This window comes from Eubalaena glacialis, chromosome 3, assembly GCF_028564815.1.
Source record: "Eubalaena glacialis isolate mEubGla1 chromosome 3, mEubGla1.1.hap2.+ XY, whole genome shotgun sequence".
Classification (NCBI taxonomy): Eukaryota; Metazoa; Chordata; class Mammalia; order Artiodactyla; family Balaenidae; genus Eubalaena; species Eubalaena glacialis.
In genome coordinates this window covers 53,536,470-53,557,203 of record NC_083718.1, presented here as the reverse complement: position 1 = coordinate 53,557,203, position 20,734 = coordinate 53,536,470, and the positions used below count along the sequence as shown (strand labels likewise).

The 20,734-nt window shown below is 50.2% G+C and overlaps 1 protein-coding gene across 1 annotated transcript in view; it reads left to right on the top strand.

The window, feature by feature from the left end:
• Window positions 1-1,190: 1,190 nt before the first annotated feature.
• LHX4 (LIM homeobox 4) overlaps window positions 1,191-20,734 on the top strand; it is a 43,299-nt gene continuing 23,755 nt past the window's right edge. The window contains exons 1-2 of the mRNA XM_061185661.1: window positions 1,191-1,266; window positions 19,048-19,219. Coding sequence (XP_061041644.1) covers window positions 1,191-1,266; window positions 19,048-19,219 — 248 coding nt within the window. The remainder of the gene's footprint in view (window positions 1,267-19,047; window positions 19,220-20,734) is intronic.

The following is a 20,734-nucleotide window of genomic DNA, read 5'->3' as shown; positions in this document are numbered from 1 at the left end:
CTGAGGCAGAGCGGTCTCTGAGGACCGAGGGCAGGACAAGCTGAGCGGACGCGGGCAGAGCAGTCGGGACGGGGCGGGGAAGGACTGAAGAGCCGACTCGCGGCTGCAGGCCGCGGCGTGCGGGGGCGCGCACCGGGGGCCCGCGCCCCGCCACCTCCGTGCGCAGCCCCTGGCTGCTCTCCTCGGCCCGCCGCAGCCCGCTGCGTGACTCGCGCGTTCCGGGCTGAGTACGGGCCGTCCCTGGCCCGGCCTCAGCCAGACGCGGGGGAGAGCGAGCAAGGGCTGGGAAGCGCCGGCGGGAAAGGAATTGGCAGGAGGGGAGGAGGAGGATGGAGTCATCTAGTTACGGAGCACGCTCGGTCCGGCCGAGAGAAGCCCGGGACCACGAGAGCGCGACGGGAAGACACCGCCGTGCGACCCCGGCCTCCGGAGCGCCTGCCCCGCCCTTCCCCGCCCCTTGGTTCGAACGGAGGGGCGGAGAGGACACGAGCCGCCGGCTGAGGCCGAAACCCCGGGAGGATCCACGGAAACCTGCGAGCCCCAGACGCGGCCGTCCGGGACCACCTGCTGCCGCGGCCGAGCCAGCTGCAGTATTTATACACGGGGCGCTAGCCCGCACCGCGGGGAGCAGGGGGAACGGCCCGTGAGGCCCCGCCCCGCTCCATGCGGTCCGGCCCTCCTGCCCGGCCGGCCTCTCTCGGGGCGCTAGCACCACCACTCGGGCCTGGGTCCGCCGCTCGCTGCCGGGTGGGGGGCTTGGCTGAAGGGCGGGCCTCCCTGCGGAAAGCGACGTCACGGCCGTTCCTGCAGTGTGAATGAATCAAAATGCCTGGGTGACCGCGGCCTCCTGGGCGGCCGGCACGCGAAGGGTGGAGGGGGAGGGGGAGAGAAGCGGGCGGGGGGAGGGAGGAGGGGAAAAAAGCCAGAGCTGCAGCAACAGCGTCTCCTCAACCCGGGATGTGCACCAACCCGGGAGAGCGAGATCAAAGGGATTTGAAACAGACTGAGGACTGGCTGGGGGAGGGGGCCAGGCAGCCTGTGGAATCCTCCTGTAGAGGCGGAGGGTCCGGCTTCCACCGTGACTTCGGCGGTCTGGTTGGGTTTTTTATTATTTTCAAATTTCTGAATCCAGCTTGAGCGAGAGAACGAGAGATCTCCGTAGACTGCGACTCGCTGGCTCTCGCTCGGAGATGATGCAGAGCGCAGCTGTCCCCGCGGAGGGGGCTGTCAAGGGGCTCCCGGAGATGCTTGGTGTGCCGATGCAACGTAAGACACCCCCCTTTCTCGCTGACTTAATTTGATAACAAGACGGCCGGCAGCTTTGGCCGGTTTGGGGCGGGCCGGACGCTGCGCGTAGCCTGGACCGGAGGGGACGGGCGGGGCGAGGGGCCGGCGGCCCGGGCGCAGAGGCGGTCACAGGGCAGGGGCACCAGCCAGAGTGCGTTTGAAGGGCCTGGCCCTTGGCGTTTGGGGGCCGAAAGTGAAAGCCTCCCGGATGGTGCTTGAGGCGAGCCGAGGGATACCGAACCCCGCATCCCCAGCCCATGGTTTTTCTAGGAGCCTTGGGGAGAGTGCTGTCTGGGGACAGACACCAGAGGAACGAGCTGCAGGCCAGGCCTAAGCGCTGGGGTGGTCCCCCAAACCCTCCTCCCCCGCCGGGGGAGGGGGGCTACGGTCAAAGCTCGCAGTACCGCTAGCGCAACTTCACCCCAGCTGGCGGGAAGTTGGAGAGCGCGTCCCCCGCCCCCGGGGCTGGCGGCGCAGAAGCCCAGGCCACACGCTCTGTCCTCGCGCGCAGGGCGTGCGCGCCTGGTGCGTCCGCAGCCGCTGCTGCCCGCGGCGCCCGCCGCCTGCGCCGCCAGGGACTGCCGGCTCCTGGTGAGGAAGTCCACTCGCCATATTCCAGCTAGCCAAGGAATGAAGGGAGGGAGAAGCACCGGGACGAAGTTGTGAACTGGGGGTACAGCCTTGGCGCACGCGAGAGCAGGCTCTCAGTATGGTTCGGACTCGGAAGGGGAGAGACAAGGGTGTGCTGGCGCTTTCTTTCCCGTGCCCGAAATTAGGAAGGCGGCCGGAGCTCGGGGCTTGTTTATCCTCAGGTGCGTGCGTGTGTGTGTGTGTGTGTGTGTGTGTGTGTGTGTGCGTGCGCGCGCGCGCAGGGATTCTTCCGGTGAGAATTTTCTCTGTTCCTTACTGGTGAACGATGAGTCTTTGATGGAGAATCTGTGCAGAGGCCAGAGCAGGTCCCGTGGCGTCGCGCTCGCTTGGCTGGCGCCGCGTGAGCCCTGCCCCACAGGCTCGCGGGTTCTGCGGAAAGCCTCTGGGCACGGTAGAGAGAAGAAGGGCTCCCTCACTCCGCTCGCCAAGGGGCTGTGCTTCCGTCCGCGACTTCTTCAGTGGACCGGTAGCTACATCCTTGAGGTTTAAGTAAGGACTGGCTCATCCACGGAGGGTGCCTACCTAGGAACTAGGGCGCAGCAGCGCGCCCTCCTGCGCCCCGGCTCTCCATGACACGGTTTCTGCCCCGGCGGTATCTCCAAGGCAGGCTGGCGAGCGTGTCTGTCCCCTCACACCCCTACCCCGCGACTTCCGGGGAAGTTTGTGAGAAGGGACTAGAAGAGGATAGCTTCACTCAAACCTACTTAGGTTGTTCCTTGACTATATACTACAGGTATCTTTTTCTGTCAACCGTTGGCAAACAGTTCCAAGTCTGCGCTGTGCCTTGGGGAATTTACCGTTAAGATGTGTCTGTGGAAGGCGTTGGGGATTCACTGACTCCTTACTACCCCAGCCCACCGAGGGTAGGGAGGGGGTGGGTTGTCAGCCCCTGCACAAACACAAACCCTGGCAAAGGTGCTGCAGCTTAAGTTGATTGTACCTCTGCGCGAGTGAGGGGAGTGTGTGAGTGGGCGAAGGTGTGTGTGACTTGTGCTTGTTACCCGATACAGCTGTGCTTTAATAGTTGTGGTCCATAGGTGGCCTCTGTTAGGACCGCAATGTAAGACGGTGGGTTTTGCTCTGATAGCCTTTCTTTGGATGCGCAGGACACACTCTCAGATGGTCTCACTTTTTGTTTTTCTTACTCAGAGACAACTTTGATTTTGTCGTCAGGAACTCGATTTCCTAAATTGCCTAGAACTCCCCTTCAGAGCTACAGTTCGCCAGGCCTCGGCGTCTGGGTTGGAACTGTGGAAAACTTAATGAGGTAGAGAAGGGGACTCTCATCCCAGGGTGGTCCAGTGAGGCAAGGCTGAACCAGGGGGGGTTGGTCTGTCCTTCCTTTTGTCTTGCCCTGGTTCTGTGGCCTGGGTTGGAAGAGGCACTGGCCAAAATTTAGGGGACCAATCCCTGAAGGCTTCGGGATCAGCTTTTTTTTTTTTTCTTTTGGGGATGTGTGTGGATTTTACCCTCCCCCATTGCAGCAGATCTGGCTTCTGGCTATTAAGCTGTTGGTGCTGGGCACTGGGGGACTGGTCCCCTCTGGCACATATACCCAATCATTTTCTTTCGTGGGGCATCGGACCCAGTAGCCTAAGAATTCCATGGGGGGGGACATGCCCTTGGGCCTCAGGGAGGAAGAGGGGGTAATCTCCGGCTGTGGGTGTTTAAACCTGGTAGTGGAGGAGACAACAGAAAGGCTCTCCCACAGGGGTCCCTCCAACCTGCCAACAGGAAGGGTCGTCCGCCACCCCACCACCAGGTTCTGCTTCTTCACCCTGAGCCACCACAGGTGGAGCACTTGGCAGCGCAGGTCTAGAGATTCCCCAGCCTCAGTGCCTCTGGTGCCCTGGCCTCTAGGGGCGTTTTAGGGGTTGGAATCCAGTATAGTCTTTTGCTTTGGAGGGATGGGTGAGGCGCATTCCCTTCAGGAAAACGTTAGCAAATTATGTAATCATTTTTCTCTCTTGGCGGCCTTCTTCCTTACACCCTGTACGCCCCCCACACACAGCGCCTCCCGACACTGCTCGCTCCTGGGCGGCCTGGTCTTTGGCGCGATTGCCGTCCTCCTGCTTTTCCGCGCAGAGGTTGCGGAGCAGATCCCGGCCTTCCCGCTCCGACAGCCCCTGGGTCGCCCGATCGGGCCGCGCCCGGCTGGAGCTTCTCCGGACAACCTCGGGGGTCTTTATCCGTTTGAGGGGCGTAGGCCTGAGCAAGAAGCTCGGGAGAATCCGGAGGGAGGACGCTGGGAGCAATCCGAGACCAACTTGGGGTAGAGAAATAGAACACCCCGACCCCAGCCAAAGCTCGGACTGGTGGGCGGGGCAGCCCCCCTCCCGCCGCCTCAGATCAGTGTTTTTTAAGGAACTCGAACCCCGGCTCCTTGCTCTGGGTGGTGGGAGTGCTCTGCAGGAGGCAACACCCTCGACACCCTCGGGGTCACATCCAGCACGCGCAGAATTCCTTGTTTTGTGGGCGCCAGTGGATAGGTTCAAAAAAGGACTTCGTCCTAAACTGATGCGTCCCAGCTACTTGGCCCACGATTTAGGGTGGCTGGTTTCTCTTGTTTCCGGCACAACCTGCCTTTGTCCGGGGTCGTCCCCGCTGCCTCCCTCAGGGCTGCCAAGGTCCGAGTCCCCACAGCGCCTAACCCTGGGCAGCGCTGGGTGCGGTGGCCTCTTAGCCTCCTCCGAACCTCTCTCCTCCCCGAATCCAGCAGTTCCCCCACGCACCTGGGTCCTGTCGGCCCCTCTTGCTGACCAAGACGTTTGGGAACAGTGAGGGACGTCTAGGGAGGTGGGCGTTTTATCCGCCCCTTGCCCTCGGTTTTGGTCCATCTCACACGTAGTCTCCCGGGGCACGCAGGAAAGGACAACGGACATCCCGGAATGCTGGCTGGAGAGCAGGCCAGCCCCGCGGGAGGAAGGAGTGATTCTCCGGGTCCAGGCTGGGAGTGGTAAATGAGAAGCCAGCCCGGGCGTCTCCCATCCCTTCCTTGTCTCCTAAAAGATCTGTCTTGCGCTCATGTGAACCCCGAAGCTGTGGGGAAAGGGCATTTGATTTTGTATTTGGTAGCATCTGGGCGAAGGACTTCTCAGGACGCCTCACTACCCTTTCTTCCCTTCCTGGCGCTCCTGCGTGGGGTGAGGCTCCCTGCACTGGTGGCGTTAGAATCCTCGTCCCCGACCTTATCCTCTTGCAGGCCATTTCTTAAGGGTGGAGTGAACTCACTTCCCGGCGGGCAGTTCTCTCAAACTCTAGAGCAGGGATTTGCTCTTCTTCCCATTCCTGCCTTTTCTCGTGGTGCCAGGAAAAAAAAAAAAAAGAAAACGGAAAAAACATATAGAGATTGAAATTCCATCAGATTCCAATACAGATATCCAAACAGCAGCCCCCGACGCCACAAACCTCCTTCCCCGCGTCACAAAAATATTGTCAGGGGCGGGCCAACTTTTAGAGTCAGACTGGCTGTCCCCGCCGGCAGATTCGGGCCTCGCGGGTTGGGGATTCAGATTCTCCAACCGCGAGGATCCCGTCCCAGCGTCGGGCCAGAGCCACGCACCAGCCAGAGGGAGTTTGGAGAAACCCGGGTGACTGCGGCCGTGCCTCGCTTGGGGTGGCGGGAGGCCGAGGGCGCCCGAGGGGCGCGCTGGCTCCGGCCTCCTCCGTTCCCATGCCTAGATCGGAGAGGGCAGAGAGGGCGGAGGGGAGCCCGCCTGGGAAGCCGCAGTCTCAGGGCGCTCAGGGAGAGGAATTAACGATTTAACCGGGACAAAGAGCAGGCAGGTGGGGCGGGTGAGGGGCGAAGGTCTGCAATGAGCGGTCCCATGTCCGTGTCCAGGTAAGACGAAAAGTCGGGACTGAAGAGAGGAGACAGGACATAACTCGAGTGGTTTCCTCGCTCGGTCGCGGTCCATCCTCGCGGAAAACCAGAGCCAGGCGGGGCCGGGCGGGAGCGGCGTCCTCGGGTCTGGGAGCGCGACATGCGTGACCTCGCCGCCACCAGGGCAGAGCTCCTCCGCCCCGCGGGCAGCGCCGGCCTGGGTGGCCCGGGGGACTGACGATGAATTGCATCCAAAGCGTTTGCTGCGCACCTATGGGCGGCACACGGTCCTGAGCGAGCCCGCCGCGCGCCCTGGGTTTTTGAGGCCTCTCCAGGGGAGGCAGGTGCGGACAGGGCGGCCCTTCCCGCGGAGCTGGCTTCGCACGCACCGCGTCCAGCCGCCCCGAGTGGAGGTCGCAACTGCGCAGGGGGCAAAAGAGGGACGGCCACCGCGCGGCGCATTCGGCATTTCTGCTCTTTGGCCCTTTCCCTGCGTCCACCTTGCCCGTTCCTCTTCCTAGTTTATTATCCCTAGCGGTCTGGGATTGGCCAAACCCGGAACCAGTTTCCTACCTGTTTGCAGCCAGGCAGACTTTTTTCGCGCGGAGAGGCGCGGCAGGTGGGAGCGCGGCCAGAGAGCGGAGACGGTAAGCTCTTTTCTTCCGCATACCCATTTCGCACCAAGAATTTGGGAAGACAAAATTAACCCCCTACGCTGGCGGCACAAGTCTTTCCATGACTTTTTAACCCTTAGAAAGCGGTTCTCACATTTTGGGAGCGGCTCCTCCGGCACAGAGCTTGGAGGCAGCCGGCGGGTCCCTGCGCTGCGCGCGCCCTGCCCGCGCCCTGCCCGCATTCTCGTCTGGGCTCCCAGCCCTGCTCCCCGCGCTCAGCGGAACTTGAAGAGCGCTTGAAAGGTGGCAGGCTCAAGAGAGACGAGGTCTGTACCTGTGCAGCCGTTGTTGTAAATTAAATTCGACCTGGGGAGGGAATTGGTAGCACTGTGTGCCCGGGAAGAAATGGAGCGTGTCGCGGGTTGTACCCACTATCCTACAGAGGAAGCCGCGGCTGCCCTGGCACTCAGCGCAGGCTTCACTCTTTGGGGCTCAGAGGTTGGCTTCATCACGGATGAGACCTTTGGTTTTTTTTGTTTTTGTTTTTTTAAAGAAGGCAGGGCGAATGTCTTTTAAAGGATTCTGAAGGGTGAAACTAATCAGGAAGAAGAATTACTAGCAAAAGCCCGGGCGGGATGAAACCAGGAGCGGCGGGAAGTTAAAGGAAGGAATACCAAAGCTAGTTGTACCTCCCTCTTGACACGCCGAAAACAAAGCGGGGTTAAGACAAGAATGTAGGCTGAACGCTCTGGGGATTAGAGCAACGTGAGTCCTCAAGACGTCTTGGGGACCGCCTACGCGACCAAATACCAGGGTCGATTTTTTAAAAATTGGGTCCTAGAGGTGAGGTGGGGGTCGAGGCAGGCGGGAAACCGGCAAAGCAATGGCTTTCCATTGAGTAGACAAAACACAGCCCACAGGGGCGTCTTGGATTTTGAACAGTGACCTGATGACCCCGCTGACCAGGTGTAGACAGCCTCAAGTCCTAAATATTTCCATTGTCCTAACACTTCCCTTTTGCCTCGGATTTTAGTGTCCTTTCACTCTGTGCTACAGTCAATTAGTGATTACTTAGCACCGCATTAGCAGACAGAACCCAGAGAGACTCAGGTGCTGGGAGGGCTGCGGCGGAGGAAGGGGAGGGAGACAGTCGCACCTGCAGTCATCCAGATTGGGAAATTAGTTAACAGGGACTCACCTTTCTTTCTATCACATTGTTAAGGAATCTCCTTCGAGCCTCTTGATTTAGTCAGTAATGGTGGATATCTTGTGGGTTTCCCTGGGAAACTAATCTCCAAATTAAGGAGTTGTGGAGGGGGAGGGTTGGTGGAGTTGGATGGAGGGACCTTGTGCCATTTCTTTCAATTAGGGAAATTTATCAGGATTCGGGCTGAGAAGCTTTGGAATGCAGAGAGACTTGGAACCAGTTTAGCTGCTGAGTGGACGAAAGGAGTAATCTTACCCACTTTGGGAAACCTCAGGTTGGAGACAGACTGAAACAGCAGTTTGCTATGGCAGCACCAGATGCATTACTGTATAGATTGCTGGGTTCCGAGATGGCTGGGGGTGGGGCTTACTTTTGTAATGGTTTTCCGCCTTTCCTCCCTTCCTGGAATGCGTTGTTAACAATGCCTGTAACCCAAATGTGAGCGAACAGGGTCTACTGTTTTTAGTAGAATTCCATCGTGGCTTGAATGTCTGTTCCTTCTCTCTTTCTTCTTCCTTTATCCCTTCCTTCCTCTGTCTCTTCCTTCTTTCCTTTGTGAGATCTTTGCGGGGAGGAGCATGGGTTTGTGCAGGAATTCTGAGCACCGGGGTGCCATTGGGGGTTGAGTGCCCAGCAAGCTACAGAGAGGTGAGATCCATCTCTCACTGTGTTCCCAGGAGGCCTGGGAGGGAAGATCAGTTTCTGGGTCCAGAACAGAAGCAGCCCTGGAGCTGGGCTATTGTTTGCTGTAGGAAGAAAACCTCACATGCCGCTGTGAGGTTTTACCTTTTTTAGTCCTCAATTTTACGGAACCCTGATCAAAATGGAACACAGATCAACCATTCTGAGGCACTGCAGTTGGGGGTAGGTGGGCAGGTTGGGTTTAATTGGCAAAATTGAAATTGATTCTCCCTTGGAAAATGTACTTTGAGTTAACTGTGTTAGTGGCAGACTGGAAAATCATCTTGGGAGGCAACTCCTAACTCCTGTTGTTATTTTGGTGGATTTCTTTTCTCAGATCGCCCCACTCCCCTTCCCTCTGTCAATCTGGGTCTAGTCACAGATGTTTTACTGCGGTATCTCACGCCCAAATGCCTTTAAAGTATAATTTGTTTTCATTATAATGTTAGGGGGTTAAGGGATTGGTTCTGGGAATAGCTTAATAGAGAGAAAACTTGCAGCCAAATTAATTGAAAGTTTCTTCTCATGAGGGACCAGTTGCCAAACATATGGAATATTGCCACAGAATGAGACATCAGAAAAATACATTGTGGAGATTTAGCAATGATTAAATGTGAAAAATGGGGTGGAAATAGATGTCTACGGCATTTCCATAGACTGTCATGGATTTGTTTAATGTGATTTTTCTGTTTTATTTGCAATTACTGAGAATATTCAATATCCTACTGAAGATTACTAATTCTGTGTCAGTATATAATCTAGAAGATAATTCTACACCTGCAAATATATGTTTACATTTCTTATTTTATTTACTATGGGACTCCTTCTATTAAAATGTTATTCAGATTCAGCCTTAAAATGGTAACATCAAAATTCTCTCCAGGACACTTTTGAATTTGATCCTTTATTGAAGAGGTTACTATTTTTTGAGCTAAGCAGAAGAACAAAGGAGATTTTCAAAGGGACGTCAAACCACCAAATGAAACAAATAGGACCCATGGTGGGAAGGCTTCTGGAGGAGAAATGGAGGGAAAAGACAATGTTAGGCGTGATCATTTCTGATCTGAAAAGGATTTTCTGACTTCTTCCTAGTTGTGAGTCATTTGTCAAGACAAATTAGAAAAAAAACTAGAAATTAGATAAGATGTAGACTGAAGTATTTTCAAAGTATGTAAGTGAATAGAATTATATTAGAGAATGTAATTTACCTTAAATGTGATACCAGTGTTTTTGTTTGTTTTTTTTACTTTTCCCAATATTTTTGTGGCTGGCCCAGATTACTACTATATTTAATGCTGTCATCACCATCACAAAGTTCAATAAACCTTTTATCCTTAAGTTTAAAAGAATTAATATTGGAATTCTGTGCTTCAGCTGTGTTGTTTATGAGATTATTCTTACTAGGTTATTGAGATCCCTTAAGAGGAAGTTAATAAAAAACATTTTGGAAAATTATGTTATGGGCTCTTCAAGATACATTGGTTTAGAATAAGGGAACATATAAATAAGGAAACCCTAAACTGTTCAATAAAAATGGATTGTCTTTAATAGGGAAATAGCAAATAAAGAGCCAGGAGGGGGAAAAAACCAGACACATCTAGTTATGATTTGTCATATAAACTGCATCCTTGGTCTCAGTCCTCTGTTCCTTCAGTCACAGTTATCAGGTGATTTAAAAGGGGAGTTGTGACCAGAAAACAGGATTTTATTGTCAATGGTGATGGCAGTGACTTTGATTTGGAAAGTTTTATTTTTAAAATATGTATTGAATAACAGAACTTTTAATTAATTTAATTTAACTGTACCTCTGTTATAATCCTTAGATTTGGATATTCCAGAACTTAGGTATGAGTTTAGGCAGGCCTGGTATCATACTTGATATGTCCTGTGGCCTTATGTTGACACACTTTAGAATTAGTCATTCCCAGACGAAATCAATAAGCCCCCGCTGAGATTATTTTCCCAACTCGCCTTTTCAAAACCATCTTCCTTCTTACTCAGAGAACCTTAGGTAACAGAGCAGCATTGTCTGCCATTAATTTTTCTCCCCCTTCTATGTGGGGAAGGACTGGAGAATTCCAAGAAAAACATTTGCATAATATTTCAATTATATGTGTGTTTCCTTAAAGCCCCATTTGGCTTTTTTTGTAGTCAGTAAAAAACACCTTAACAAATAAATAAAATTATGTATTTTTGGAAACATACATTGGCCAAATGTTATTTAAGACAGAGTTCAAAAAAACTACTTACCAGCAAAAGGATTTGGGATGAAACCCACCAGACAGAGGTGGCTTTGGTGAGCACAGTTGGAAGGCTTGGTCTTCAGTCAGCCCCAGAATCTATCCCAGAGAAAAAGAGGGTTCCAGCCCTAGTTTGGCCCCCAACTGTGTACCCTTAGGGAAACCCTTTTAAATGTAGATTAGAGGTTCACTTTTCTCAGGATCTCTAGGAGGAGTAAATGAGCTTGCAGATTTGCAAGTACTTGACAAAGTTCAAAGTGCTGGTAAACTTAAAGCGCAAGATCATGGTTCCGTTTTGCAGATGGAGTCACCCTCCGCGGGCTGGAATGCTCCTGGGTGTCTTAAGAGGATGGCCAAGCCAATAGGGAGCATTGTGGGGTCTGCAAATGGGGAACCCTGGAAGCATCTCCCCTGGACCAGCTCCCTATTCAGAAAGAAGCAAGGAAAACCTTTTCCTGGGCATTAGGCTGTCAAGCCAAATTGTTTGTGAAACAAAAAGAAGAACTCTATTTGTCCAAAAGGTAGTGAAAAAGCAATGTCTTGCAGGATTCCAAAGCGGCCCCTCAAAGTCCAAATTTTACAAAATATTAATCTGTTCTGAACACTATTCCTACCAGTACAGAATACCTGTCTTTAAAATATTGAAGTATTCACTAGCATTATAAGTCCAATGGAAATATCTGAAATTCTAAACCATTTTCCCAGAAAGGTGCACTTTCTTTAAATACATTTTAGAAGTCATCGTCAAGTATGTTGGTTCTAGTTTTAGTCTCTTCAGTGGAAAAAAATGTTTTTCCTCACGTTGTTCATCTTCTGTGACCAAAGAGACAGAAAACACACTTTTTCAAAGAATTAAAATCGATCAAACAAACACAAACCATTTCTGAAATGTTTCATGGTGGCCCCTGGTTCCTTGAGAGCAGTTTCTTGGAAATGAAGAAACGTTGAGTGGGGAATAAAAATGCACAATACTTATTCTATATCACCAGAGGGCTGAGGGCAATTTGATCTACCACAGACCACATCAGACCTTTGATCTCTTCCACTTCCCAGCTTTCTGAAACTTCACTAACGGAGGAATTTGGGGATTTAAAACAGAGTCCATTGTTTGATGGGCCACTCTGAAAAACAAGCCCCTTGTACCTCCACTACGGCACTCAGGTGATTTGAGGGCTGGGCATCACGTTGTGTGTTTTATAAGCTTCCTTGATGAAGAAGTAGGTTATGGCTAGAGGCAAAGGGTTTTTAGTTATTTCATATCAAATAAGAAATAGTCTCTTCACCATTGGGCATTTAGATGTCTCTAAGAAAAATACTAGAAGCCTCAAATGTTAATATGAACTCAATCCTTTCTTACCTGAATACATTACAGCAAAAGTGAAGTGAGGTCAGGCAATTGGTGGTCCTAACCGCCCCACTCTCACCATTCACATGTGGGGAGGGGACCAAGGTCTGGCAAATTTGCCCTCATTCTATGGAAGAAAGAATCTGACAGATTTCTTTATTCCAAAAAGACTGAATCTTGTAATGTTGCATTATCTGCTGTTCATACTCTGGGATAATGTTGATTAGAAAGGGTTGTACATTTTCCAGATGCTTTAGAACTAGGGGTGTGGAGGAGAGTTTTGAGTGTTTTGGAGGGGGCGGTGGGGAAAATTATATTGGGAAATAAAGAAGCATGAAATAATTTTGATACACTTTAAATATATAAATCCATCTTGTTGGTGGCTGGTCATGAAAAGGGAGAAGGGAGCTGGCCATTGAGCTTGGACAAAGGTATTATGGGGCTAAGGGTTTTATACTCATTAACTGATGTGATCACACAACACCACAACCCCAGAGACTGGTGTTATTATCTCCATTTTACAGATAAGAAAATTGAGGCTCGAAGAGGTTAAGCAATTTGTCCAAAATCACATACATGGTAGAATCAGAATCTCAGAATCTGGCCTGGGATTTATTGTAAATGATTTGGCGGACCTAAAAATTTGAAGATCTAAACTCTTAACAGAACTGAAAACTTTCAAATTCCCTCAATAGTTTTCCAAAAAGGTCTTTGAGCAAAATTTTCTAGTTCCCCCTAGTTTTCTATTTCACTCACTGCCCACTCTCCCCACTGCTCCAGAGTTGGACAGCTCCCTCATTTCAGAGATGGCTTCCTTTCCATAGACACAGCTTGACTTCAGAAGAATTGGCTTTTTCCTGGAATCACAATGCCTTAGCCCTTGTATCAGAATATGTGTGTGCATGTGTTTGTGTGCATGTGTGAGTGTGTGTTAGTATCTGTGGTATATGTGTGTGTACATATGAGTATGTGTGTGTGCTAAATATGCATGTCTCAGTATATATAAATATGTGCAGGTGCGTTTGTGTCTAAGTGAATGTGGTATGTGTGGGTGCCTTTGTCTATGTATGTGTATGTCTCAGTGTATCTTTATTTGTGATTGTGTTTTCCTCTATGTGTCTGAGTGTATATGTGAGTATGTCTGTGTTGTGTCTTTGCGTATATTGTAAGTATGTGTGAATGTGTGTACATCTGACTTGTGTATGTGTCTGTGTGAGTGTGTGTGATGGTGTCTGCTTGGATAGCTGTGTACACACAGCTGTTCTCCCTGTGGGCTTAGGTCTGTGCCTTGGGCCGTGTCTCTCCTGGGCGCTGGTGGATGGCCCTGCAGATGGGAGTGTATTGTACTGTGTGGTCCAGCATCTCCACAGATTCCTTGTCTGTTCCAGCGATGTTGCTGTCTTTTCATGCCTGGGTATACCCTCTGCAGAGCCCCAGCAGAGAGCATCACCACAGAACACTTTCCTGCAGATAAGATAAAAATTTTCATTTTAAATGAAATGACTCCTCGGATCAGGAACTGAGTTTATAGATCAAATTCTGTCTTAGTGACGGCAAGGATCTGCTTAAAGTCCAGTTTTTAAAGTAAAATTTCGTGATATCAAATACTGCATGAATAAGTTGAGTTTACTAGGGATTTGGAAATCCTCTCAAAAAAACTCCTTGGAAATTTTTGTTACGACTTTATTTCTCGTAGGAAACCTATATAACTTCTGTCCTGTTCAGACTCTCCAAATTATTTTAAAAATCATAATTTATTGTAGGTTAAAAAATTTGTTTTTTTGCTCTTTAAAATTTTCTAGCTCGCTCATATTTCACACATTTATTTCATCTAAATAATTGCATGGAGCACTGTCTCCTAAAGTGTGGGGTTTGAGTTCACAGGTCCCCACCCCTTCACAGGCAGGGATGAATCTGAACTTGACAGATGCCATCAACAAGCTGGCACTTTGCAGCTGGGTGGAGGGGATCAGCCGGACAGGGGTTCCCACTCCCAGCCCTCCTTGGGCATTAGGTGTCTGTCCCCTACAACACATGCATACTCTGTCCAAAGGATGGAAATCTGCCCTCAGACATTTCCATTTGCCTAATTGTTGGGGAGCACCGGAGGCCAGTGGCTCATCTACTCCTGTCACTGCACACAGAGCACCTTTGAGACTATCCCTCCACCTCCATTTCCCCTCCATAAAGTGACAGGGTAGAACCAGCCAGGTGAGGTGATGTCTCAGACCATCCAGCTCTGGGGTTGGGTGAGCCCATCTCGCACACAGGCCCAGTTGAAATCCTGGTTCCCCCGTTGTGGGACCTTGGACACTTTGCTTGATCTCCCCCAGGCTCAGTTTCCTCATCTGTAAATTGGGGATAATAGCACCTCCCTCACCAAGTTGTGCGGATTGAGGAAACATACATTTAGGACCTGGCACAGTTTATAACAGGCTCTTGTTGCCTGTTTTTACTATTATTATAAGTATATTGTGGGTCTCTTAAACCATTTCTACATTATCTCTGTTTTAAAAAATGCTCTCTCTCTCAAAGTCTACAGTGGAATACAGTGGGAAAGGTTTTGTTTTCTTTTAACTTAAAAAGCACCCTTAGTGTGTCCCTTACATTTTTGCCAGACTCAAGGACCCCCAGTTGGGTCCCAAGGCCTCTCCCTGAGAACCCCTAGTTTGGGCAGCCCGGCCTGTCCCTGCCAGACGCATCCCCTGCAAGCTGGAGGTCGAAAGAAATGGCTGTCTGCTGCTTTTAGTGTTGTTCCTAAATATGATGTTGCCTCAGCTTCCAAGCCTCTAAAACTCCCCTGCCCGCCCTCCCCGCATACATTAGCCTTAATGTATTCTCTCTTGAATACTCATCATATTAAGGCTCCCGGTAGATACCTTGCTTGAAATAAATTTTACGGGCATGCATCCTCACCCTCATCCCCATGCATTTGTGGCCAGGAGGAGAAATATAACCGCTTTCCTCGGAGGCCAAACAACAATTAGGTGGGAATTGGCGGCCCTCTGGCCCGGGGGGAGGGCGCGGTGCGGGGAAGGAGCGGGCTCGCGCCCTGAGGGTCGTCCCCAGACCCCAACCCCCACCCGTCGGGCTCTCCAGGGGTTAATTTGCCTCCGCTGGCCGGCTGCCTGGCTCCTGGGACAAAGACATCCCTAGCGGGCCGTGTCCCCGGGGCCTATGGTCCACGGCGACACACAGGTCGGGCCGGGCACTCTCGGCTCCGAGGGCAAAGGTTCCTGCAGCTCGGCACCCGCCCGTCGGCACATCTCTTCCCTGAGCCGGAGGGCTTCTCGTTAGGGCTTCCTTCCCCTCCTTTTCGTAAAGATGCCTGAACAATCTTCCTCCACACCCCCTTCCTCAAGCCCCTGGCTCCGCAGCTGCCACAGCTCCGAACGCGAATTCCTGCAGGGGAGATGCACACCCTTTCCCGCTTAATGGCCGGGTTTACCTGTGTTGTCTGCACCGCTTGCCCAGGCTGGACTTATACCACAGGAGCTCCAGCTTATCCTCCCCTCACTCCCTATAGTCTCACCTCTTCTTTCCCGACCTCCCAGCTGGTAAGGGCCCTGCTCTCGGAACCCTCCCTGGCCGCTCCAGGGATGTCAGTCCCTGATGGTCCCTGGAGAGAGGCAGGCGTGTGGTTGAACGGACACCTGCCTGGAGGTGCCAGGCACGCCCCCCCCAAACCACGGCATAGCTGCTGTGTGATGTGGGCCCTCTCTGAACCTCCGCAGGGGGGTCTTGACATCTATGCGGGGATTCTCGGTGGGAGTTCAATGAGGTCAAGCCCAGGATCGTGGGCCCCTAACTTTCCTTACTCTCAGTCCAGCGGCACCACTTCGAGCACCTGGTTACTGCAGTTGTCTTATCTCCTAATAATAGCAAACCTTTACTGAGCACCTACCGTATACCAAGTCCTCTCCTACGTATATTGATTCATTTACCTTTACAACAGTTCTACCAGGTACTATTGTTATCATCACCCCACTTTTACAGGTGAGAAAACTGAGGCAGAGAGAGGCAAAGTAATTTGTTCAATCTTAGAAAGCAGAACCAGGATACAAAATTAGGCAGTCTGGCTTCAGAATCCGTGGTCTTCATCTGTGTCCTACCTAGCCCTTCTTATTTGATGGAAATTCGTGTAGCTGTCATGTGTTTAGCACTTTTCTGGGACTCCCTGGTAAGTACTTATTGGTTGAACAATTTCTTTGTCAAGGAGGAAATGTTTTGGGATAAAAAGAAAATCCCATCTGAACTGGGACAGGTACCAAGTGTCCAGGGCTACACGTATCTGGTAGTTTTCATGGGGCATTTTGGTCTGAGAATCAGGTCAAAGGGCAAGGAATCTAGTGAGTATGACTTTCGGGCAAATGGTGGTGGCTGCCAAGACCATGAAGGGAACAAGCTGTGCTGGGGTTTAATTGGGTCCAAGATAGACAATTGTGTGTACAGGGCTAATGATGGCAGTTAGTGAATGTCCCAACAGTGTGTCTATAAGTTTTAGATACAGATGACTTAATACTTGAGAAAGCTTTCTCTCTACATAGGTTTAGATGTGCTTAAATTTCCCCCCTAATGCTTTGAGACTAATTCCCTATTTCAACACTTTAAAATTATATCACAACCAACAAACTTGATATGAATCAAGAAACACTAGATTCACGAAATCTCACGAGAGATTTGGTTTTACTACTTTTGTTGACATTTTGGGGTGTGCAGGAAAAACTAGTGAAGAACTGTTTCAAGTGAGCTTCTTAGAGAGGATTTGATCGGTAATTTATTTGGTGAAAAATATCTGTGGAGTTACTCTTGTGTGCCAGACATTGTGCTAGGCACGGATGATACAAAACTGAGAAAGAAATGCTGTTCCTGCTCCTTGAGGATCTCACCTTCTGATGGGAAAGACGGTGTGTAAAAAAAACAATTAGCAAAAATGCTATTTATAATAGAGGTGAGAAAACCCAGGGTTACCAGTCTCATGACATGCTATATCACGAGGCTACCATAGGAGGCCAAATGCTTGCACTTTTATGTTTCTGTTCTTAACATTTGTTACCTTCCCTTTTTTGAGGAAAAGGACCAGGGAAAATGGCTAGAGATGCTAGCACTATTTGTTCATCCAGCTGTGAAAGCCTGACCATTTTGAAACTAATTCAGTGACTCAAAATACTATCAACCCCCTGAGCAATCCCTTGGTAGAGATGGGATGGCAGAGAAACAGACCTTGGATAGGAAGTCACCCAGCACAGGAACAGGGTGCGGTAGTGGTTCAGGTTCAGTTGCAGACAACAGAATCCATTTTCACTATTTAAGTGGAGAGTGATCAATTACCAGGTATGTAGTAGATGACTTTTAACACAGTGGAGTGAGTTCTGGGCCAAGCTGCTGGGAATAACTCCCAGCCCCCAGAATGTTGTTGCTTCTGCCATGATTGCTCAGGACATTAAAGCCAGAGAACCCTGTAGCCTCTGCCATGATCCACACCAGCATAGTGGGAGCCTGCCTCTTGGCAGGCTCCATTCAACTCGGTTCTGAATTCAGGTCTCTTCTAAGTTCATCTGATTGGCAGACTCTAAATCACTTTTGGATTCCAAGCTGCAAGGGAATCTGGAAAAGCAGTTTCTAGTTTTCCTGTCTGCAGTACATGAAGGCATATTAGTTGGGTATGTTGATCGAGTTAATCGATGGTATCTTTTGCATTTCATTAAAATGCTGAGATTCTCTCTCAGGAGACTCTCTCAAAATACTGAGATTCTCCAATGGACAAAGGATTAATCTCCCAAATATATAAACAGCTCATGCAGCTCAATATTAAAAAAACAAACAACCAAATCCAAAAATGGGCAGAAGACCTAAATAGACATTTCTCCAAAGAAGACATACAGATGGCCAAGAAACACTTGAAAAGCTGCTCAACATCACTAATTATTAGAGAAATGCAAATCAAAACTACAATGAGGTATCACCTCACACCAGTTAGAATGGGCATCGTCAGAAAATCTACAAACAACAAATGCTGGAGAGGGTGTGGAGAAAAGGGAACCCTCTTGCACTGTTGGTGGGAATGTAAATTGATACAGCCACTATGGAGAACAGTATGGAGGTTCCTTAAAAAACTAAAAATAGAATTACCATATGACACAGCAATCCCACTACTGGGCATATACCCAGAGAAAACCATAATTCAAAAAGACACATGCACCCCAATGTTCATTGTAGCACTATTTACAATAGCCAGGTCATGGAAGCAACCTAAATGCCCATCAGCAGATGAATGGATAAAGAAGATGTGGTACATATATACAATGGAATATTACTCAGCCATAAAAAGGAACGAAATTGGGTCATTTGTAGAGACGTGGATGGATCTAGAGACTGTCATACAGAGTGAAGTAAATCAGAAAGAGAAGAACAAATATCGTATATTAACGCATATATGTGGAACTAGAGAAATGGTACAGAGGAACCGGTTTGCAGGGCAGAAATTGAGACACAGATGTAGAGAACAAACGTATGGACACCAAGCGGGGAAAGGGGCGGTGGGGTGGGGGTAGTGGTGGGATGAATTGGGAGATTGGGATTGACATGCATACACTGATGTGTATAAAATGGATGACTAATAAGAACCTGCTATATAAAAAAATAAATAAAATAAAATACAAAAAAAAAGTACTGAGATTCTCTCTCCAGGAATACCTTCAGGCATGGACTTTGGTCACTACCCACCCCCAACATATCATTTGCATTTTATGCCAGATGGCCTCTCAGTCCATGCTTAGGCAGGGCATACTTTAGAGGCTGAGGTTTTTAGCACAGATTCTACCCAGTAGTGAAAATGTCATAGAAATAAAGGTGAATGTTGTTGGGTCTTCCTGGCCATTGGCTGTGGAATTGCAGCTGGCAAAAGTGGAGTTAGCTGGTGCTGCTAGCCTTGTGGTGCTCTTAGAAACAGGCAACCGCTTTGGGTCAAAGCCACCCAAAGCTAGGCCAGCAAAGCAGGGATTGGATTTCAGTCCCAACCTACTCCTTTGACCAGGCACCTTTGTGCAGTGTACAACCTGTACAACTCTTTGTGGCAGCCCTGGGGGTTTGGCTTATGTCCTTTCCCAAAACAAGCAGAATGAGAAGGCATCCAAACAGCACCTGGTTAGTGGTGCTGTACAGAAGTCTTACACTGCCTCTCTCTCCTCTCTCCACAGAGATCCCCCAGTGTGCTGGCTGCAACCAGCATATCCTGGACAAGTTCATCCTGAAGGTCCTGGACAGACACTGGCACAGCTCCTGCCTCAAGTGTGCAGACTGCCAGATGCAGCTGGCTGACAGGTGCTTCTCCAGGGCCGGGATCGTCTACTGCAAGGAAGACTTCTTCAAGTAAGTCAGAGCTGGGGGGTGCACCTTGCTCTCCTTGCCCTGATCTAACTGCCTCCCCCATGCGGTGAGGGGGAAGCTCTCAGTAAGGCAGGGTGGGGAGGGCGGGGGTCCACCCTGGGTGGGGTGGGTGAATCCTGGTGCTGAGAGGCTGTTCCTCCTTGAGGACCCCCTTTTGATCACCGACCCCATCACCCCCTGAGGCCCAGAATCTCGGCCTCACTTGAGCTCTGCAAGGGCCATGGGTGGGGAGCCAGCAGGAGGCAAGAGCCAGACTTCTCCAGGGTGGCTGACAAAGGATCCCTGCAAATCCTAGAAGGAGTTGCTCTTTCTGTCTTGGTGAGTTGGTGCCTCAGGGCACTTGGCTGTATCATTCCTGTGGCTTTCAGAGTGATACTTTGAATTTTGTGCCCCAAATCTAGAGGCATCTCTATGGTCGCTCCTAGGGTCTCAGAGAAGAGTTGCTCCTGGTAGGGGTTGAGCCAGGCTCAGACAGTGTCATCAACTTCAATGGAAATATGACAAAGAGACAGTTTTGTGTGACGGTTTAGAGCCCAGACCCTGCCTGGGTTTGAACTCACTTATTAGCAGTGTGTTCTTGGGCAAGTTATTTAACTTCTCTGTCTCAGTTTGCTTATCTGTAAAATGGGGCTGATAATAATAGGGTTGTTAGTTTTGAATGAGTCAACATGTGTAAATTCCTTAGAATACTTGCCTGATACATGAGTATTAGCTCTTAAGACTGCCCTTGATTTTTCATTCTGGGGTTGGGTCCATCAGAAAAAAATCATGTTGGAACTTTAGGTCAAAGTGAGGGGATCTCCTAGAATTTATTTTCCATGGCGTTTAGTCTGGCGTTTAGACTTCTCTCCAAGAATTTATTACCTGAGGCACTTAGGCTGATGCCTCAAATGACGTGGGCCAGCTGGTAACAGCAAAGCCAAGAGCAGGAGGTTGGGGGTGTCTGTCAGCAACACAGAGCCCAGTGTGGGTGGCCCATGGGGTGTGTGGAGTGTGGTGGGACTGCCGGAAGGCTCGCCAGCACCGGGACACACTGGGCACAAATGAACAAGCCCCGGAGAGATGGTGTGCATCCTTCAGAGGATGTGTTTTCTGGAGACAGGGAAGAGAAATAGGGAGAAGTGCCAGTCCTGATACAGAACATGATTTCTCACAAATCCTCCCCAAGGTTTAACTGCGCGGAATAAGTGATTTGAATTTCTGAGGATTCTCAAATTTGGTTAGTCCAATATGAGTTGAAAAGCACTTTAAAGATGATCTTGGTAACCACAGGGGCTGCCTCCATGGCTTGTGTTCAGAGGGTAGCACTCATTGTCACCATCACACTTTGGTCAAATAAGCACTGCTCCCTCCTTGGGAGCATGTGTGTGTGTGTGGGGGGCACATCTGTGTGTGTGTGTGCATGTCTGTGCTCGAGCTCCCTGAGGGTGGGGCAGTAGCTAGCACAGGCACACCCAATGAATCCTTGATGGTTCCAGTTGAGGGATGGGCCTCTGC